The sequence below is a fragment of the Rattus rattus genome, chromosome 2 (assembly GCF_011064425.1).
Source record: "Rattus rattus isolate New Zealand chromosome 2, Rrattus_CSIRO_v1, whole genome shotgun sequence".
Lineage (NCBI taxonomy): Eukaryota > Metazoa > Chordata > Mammalia > Rodentia > Muridae > Rattus > Rattus rattus.
The window spans coordinates 34,989,966-34,995,965 of record NC_046155.1 but is presented as its reverse complement, the minus strand read 5'-3'; the positions used below and the strand labels follow the sequence as shown (position 1 = coordinate 34,995,965).

The 6,000-nt window shown below is 42.3% G+C and overlaps 1 protein-coding gene across 1 annotated transcript in view; it reads right to left on the bottom strand.

Annotated features, from left to right (window-relative positions):
• Positions 1-1,168: 1,168 nt before the first annotated feature.
• The window catches only part of Noc3l (NOC3 like DNA replication regulator), a 28,621-nt gene continuing 23,789 nt past the window's right edge, over positions 1,169-6,000 (bottom strand). Inside the window, exons 19-21 of the mRNA XM_032891833.1 lie at positions 5,211-5,308; positions 3,021-3,105; positions 1,169-2,463 (exon numbers count right to left, since the gene is read on the bottom strand). Of these exons, the coding sequence (XP_032747724.1) occupies positions 2,335-2,463; positions 3,021-3,105; positions 5,211-5,308 (312 nt within the window). The 3' untranslated portion in view covers positions 1,169-2,334. The remainder of the gene's footprint in view (positions 2,464-3,020; positions 3,106-5,210; positions 5,309-6,000) is intronic.

Below are 6,000 nucleotides of genomic sequence, written 5' to 3'. Positions count from 1 at the left end.
AATTCATTCTGACACTGAACTGGGTAATGCTTCATTTTTAAATAGTGTGGATTTCCTTACTAGTGTGGCATGGAAGATCATGAAGCACCAAGGCTGTTCCACTCCTACCTTATTTTTAAGTGCCTCGTGTCCTGCTAAGCACAGAACAGGTGCTCAAGAACTGTCTCTAAAAAGTTAAAGCTATAGCTTATATAACCCTCAAGGTGCACATGCGCGCACACAAACACACACACACACACACACACACACACACACACGCACGCGCGCGCACTTGTGATTATTAATGACTACATTTACTCCACAAGGAAAACATTAATAGAGCGCTACTTTAAAAAGGTAATATACATATGAAGTTCATATGCACATACATTATTGAAATGCTAACTGAATAGATGCATGGTCCAACTGTGACAAGAAACTGAAAAGTGTAATACAGCTATGAAACACCCAGTCGATTTCTATTTTAAAGCTGGCTTTTCACCTATATACAATGTTGCTGATGAAGTGAAATATGAATGCATCCATGCTAGAAAATAACTGAGTTATGACAGACAGATCTTTTGCTTATATATACAAATATTTCTAACATCTTTGAAACTTTTTTATTCAAATGGTATGATTTGAGAACGTATTTGCATGCTGAACCATATGTTTTCTCATCATCAATCATCAAACCTTAACTGAGTATAGTAAGAGGCAGAGCCAAGAGCCTCTCTGTGAGTTCAAGGCCAGTCTGGTCTACATAGGGAGTTCCAGGGCAGGTAGGATTACATAGGGAGCCCCTGTTTCAAAACAGTGAGACTCTGTCTCAGAGGGAGAAAGGGGGGGAGGGAGGGAGAAAAGAACTTATTTCCAGAACTCACACATAAGAATACACTCAACTTCAAATCCAGCTGGTAACTGTTCCCCCCATTGCTCTCTCCTCCAGTAACTGTCTATATGCCTCTTCTCTGTTCACATACCACATGCCCAACTTAATTAGGAAAAGAAGAAAAGGATGACTTTAAACTAGTAACTGGTCACTATCCCTGACTCTTCTGGATGGTGAAGGAATTTTCTGGTTCTAAGCCCCAGAATGACCGGTTTCCATGGCACTGAATTAAGTCTATTTAGCCGAACTGCTTTTCACTAAAATAAAAAAACAAACAAATCTCACAAGACTAGGAAGTAAAAATGGAAATTACTTTATTCAATTATTAATGGCAGAAAATATGTACACATTTTATAAATCATCTCTATAATAGACAGTAACTATTACATAAAATAGTTCTTTGTAACTCTACAAATATACACAGTTTTTATCTGTAGGAACTTAAAAGAAAACCGCTTTCCTGGTTGGTCGGGAACTGATGTCCCTGTGGCACTATGGAAATCCTGGACCTTTTATCCTACTGAACAATCCCCCCCCACACACCATTACTCTGAGGTAAAAAAATTAACCCAACTACAAAGATTCTAGATTCTCACTCACACGCTGTATGACAAATGAAGGTCAGATTTGGCCATTTCTCATTGTGCCATTCAGCCAGAGCCAACGAACAAGAGTCTAACTCTAACTTATTTATCAAAAACATCACAAAACTGGGGGCCCAGAGACTGAACTACTGAACAAGGAGTATACCAGGGCTGGACCCAGCCCTCCCCCACTTACATAACAGATGTACGACTGGTCTTCATTCTGGCCCACAACAACTAGAGCAGGTCTTTCCTGACTCTGTTGCCTGCCTATGGATCCTGTTCCCCTAACTGGACTGTCTCATCTGACCTCAGTAGAGGATGTACCTAGACAGGTACTGGAAGAAAGGTGCACTTCGATAGGGATGTAAAGTGAATAAGTAAATAAATTTAAAAATTCAAATTAAATCACATCAAAAAAAAATAAAAACCATGAAGGTTAAAAAAAAAATCACAAAATCTATTTTATTTGCTTTCATAGATGGTACAATAACAGTATTTACTTATAAAGAGAATTTAATAACTGTCTTGTTTAGGTTTTGTTGACTTAACATACACTGGAGTCACCTGAAAAGAGGAAATCTCAGTGAAGCTGCCTCCATTAGACTAGGCGGTGGTGTGTCTATAGGGCATTTACAGAATTCGTAGCTGACGGGCAGTGCCATTCCTGGAAAGTTGATGTGGACTGTATAAAAAGTAAGCTGAGCAAGGCATGAAAAGCAAGCCAAGAAGCAGTGTCTTCGGTGGCCCTGCTTCAGTTCTCATATAATCAGTCTCAGGAAGTCTTCCGTGTACAAAAAGAAACAGGCCCTCACATATCTGTATGTGTTTCTGTATATGCACATACAAACATATAAGACAGTCCACTGACTCTCTGTACTACCATGATGATGTTTTCAAACACTTGGTGAAATCCAGTGGTCTCTCAGTAGCAGCTTCATCACAGTATCTTTTGATTAGTTGATTTAAATCTTCATTCAAAAATGCGTCTCCTTGTAAAAATTTATCCTGAAAAAGGTTAAAATTAATAATTAAAGCCACTCACATTATAAGTAATAACCAAGCAGAGCAAAGCCAAAGACATTAACAGTGAACACCAACCAATGGGTCAGAATGTGTGGGGCTGGATGCAGTGATGACATGTGCTTTTAAGCACTCACAGGGTACAGACAGGTGAATTCTGTGAGTTCAAGGCCAGCCTGGTCTACACCATGAGTTCTAGACCAGCTAGAGTTCATGGTGAAACTCTATCTCAAAATGAACAAACAAAAACAACAACAAAAATACAGTAAAGGGAGATCCTTGGTCGGGTCTTTGACCTAGCCTAGCCTGAATGAAAGTCTCACCAACCATCTCTTTAGAATTCTAGCCCCATGAATCTAACCCAATCTCAACTCCTAGAGCCTGGCCTTTGTGGTCAACAGCTAGAGTCCCAACTGATGGGAGGCTAAGGTAAGTCAGTAAGTTCAAGGTCAGCCTGGACTACGAAGCAGTACCCTGTCTCAAAAAAGACAGATGCATTGACTTAATGTTTACTTCCTCTATGTAAAAACAGTATCATATACCTTCTTTTTGGAGTTGAAAGATTCAACAGGTGGGTTGAATGTCATTTCTGCCATGCTGTAAGCTTCAAAAAGTTCAAGTGCAGATCTATAATAAAAAATACAAGATACACGGAGATATTTGTGTAACTTTAAGAACATTCAACCAACTCATTCATTAAAGATACAAACTAGAACTGAGGAGTGGTGGCACACACTCTGAGTTCAGCACTAAGGAGGCAGAGGCAGACAGACCCATGAGTTTGAGGCCATCCTGGTCCATAGAATGAGTTCCGGAACAGCCAGAACTACACAGAGAGAGACCCTGTCACAAAAAACAAAACAAAACAAGGGCTTGCAGAAGACCTAGGTTCAATTCCCAGCACCCACAAGGCAGCTTACAAACAATTATAACTCCAATTTCAGGGGATCTGATGCTTTCTTCTGATCCCAAAAACACACAGCATGCACATGGTACAAAGATATATATGCAAGCAAAACACTCATACACATAATTAAATCTAAAAAAATTCTTCCATATGAAATAACTAATTCTAGTATTTCAAGACAAGCAGGAAGTCACTTTTAAGTGGAGCACACCTGTAATCCCAGTGCTTGGAAAGTGGAGGGAAAGGATCAAGTTTGTAAGATTATCACTCATAAATCCTTACTTATATGGTTAAGTTTGTGGCCATCCTATACTACGTGGATAAGAGGCCAGGGAGCTGTGGGACCAGGAGGAGCAGGCCTGCAGCAAGATAGGGGGCAAGACATGTCCAAACCCCAGAAATTGGCAATAGTAGGATCTCTTGACCTCTGCCCCGGGTCTGTGTGTCCCTGTGCACACAGCCCTGCCCCACCTTTGCCCCACTGGGAGAGGTCACATAGCCCAGTAGCCAGACTAAAACTTCTTTTCCCCTTATAAGGTCATGACCAGCAGCACCTGGAATTCCTCCTTATGCTAATGAGGCATCCCCAGCACCCTAGCCCCAGCCAATGATGTACACTCACCCTAAAGCCCCTGCTTACACCCCGAAGGTTTAAATAGCCTTTGTTGCCCCCAGTTAATGAGCTGTCTCACTGAAGCATGTCTCCCAAGAGTCTGCACTCCTGTGAGGTCTCGTCAACCCTCCCCAGCCCCCACTGTTCAGCCTTGCCCCCCCTACTCAAGACCCACTGGTTGTAATGGTGGGCTGATCACTCTGCTATGAATGGAGAAGCAGAGCCTGAATGACACATGTGACCCTGTCTAAAACAATCAAACAAGAGTACAAATTTCTTCCATTTTTTTACTCTCAAAGACAGTATGAAATCAGTCTAGGCTACAATTCATCTACAATATCTAAATTAAAGAAATCTATGGGCTTACAAAAAAAGAAAAAAAAAAAAAAAAAAGAAAGAAAGAAAAAAAAAAGGAGAGCAAAGAAGAAAGCAAGCCCTGTGGCCGGGCAGACAGCTCAATTGCTAAAGTGCTTATCATGCAAGCTTGAGAACCTGAGTTCAAAGTTCAAGCCTAGCTGCCGCGGGCTTGGGGAAAAAAAGCCAGGCATAGCATAGTTATTGTAATCACACTGGGTTCACTGCCAGCAAGTCTAGATTCTGTATCAAAAAATACATAAATAAAATGGATGACTTCTGAAGAACAACACACAATTTGAAAATAGTCCAGTCTCCCCAATCTCTCATACACAATGAACCTGTACACACATGTACACATACACAATAAATCAAAGGATAAGGCGCTGGTTCAGAGTCTCTCGGTTTAGAAAAAGGTGGTGCTTTGGGTTTCCTCCCAAGCACAAAACAATAAACCGCAAATGGGCCAGCATCAAGAGGACCTCTGAGATGCAGGCCAGCCTCGTCCACATTGTGAGCTCCAGGCCAGCCTGGTCCACATAGTGAGCTCCAGGCCAGCCTGGTCCGCAAAGTGAGCTCCAGGCCAGCCTGGTCCACATAGTGAGCTGCAGGCCAGCCTGGTCCACATAGTGAGCTGCAGGCCAGCCTGGTCCACATAGTGAGCTCCAGGCCAGCCTGGTCCACATAGTGAGCTGCAGGCCAGCCTGGTCCACATAGTGAGCTGCTGGACAGCCTGGTCCACATAGTGAGCTGCAGGCCAGCCTGGCCTCCGCATAGTGAGCTCCAGGCCAGCCTGGCCTCCGCATAGTGAGCCTCAAAGAGAGCAGAAACACAAAGCAGTGCAGTGGCAAACGCTACCTTCGGCTCAGCTCAGGCTTGAGGGCCTCAGACCCCTCGGACGGTGCCCCAGCAAGCAGGTGTGCTGCGAATCTTCGCACAATGGGATGGTAATGTCTCTGAAGAGGAAAAGAAACACTACTCACAGGTCAATACTTTAAAAACACAAGCCGCAGCTTATTATTTTTTTTAAATTCAACCTAAAAAATAACTAACAAAAACATGAATACTGATCATTTCAAACACATATACAAAGAGTATTTGTTACCTCTGGACCAGAAAATCTGCCATGAGAGTGTCTCCTTGAAATAACACTGAAGCTTTCACCCTTGCTACCTCAACGCATGGCTGCCTAAACATGATGTGAACAAGCACAACATCCTAGAGACACGCTCACGTGAGAGCAGGAACTCTGACGAGGGCCCTACTCCTAAGCAGAGCACTAAACAAAGGTAGCTACGGACTGCAGATGCGAAGTGGGAAGTTAAGTCTTTCCCAGGGCTGAGCCCTTAGCCGATACCGAGAAGTCAGCCGGAGGTCAGATACATACGACCAACAATAAACAGACTCTGAGAGTTCTATTTATGTATTTATGCACATGTATGTGTTGATATGCTTACGACTTGTATGTATACATATATGATATGGTGTATACTATATAATGCAATGTATATGTTAGCAACTAAAGAAAAAGTGGCCATAAACTTGAGAGGAGCTAGAGCAAATGGACACGAGAGGGGATGGACATGAGAAGGAAGGGAGGAAATAATATAATTTAATAGAAACTTAAACATTTTTAAAGAATATATCA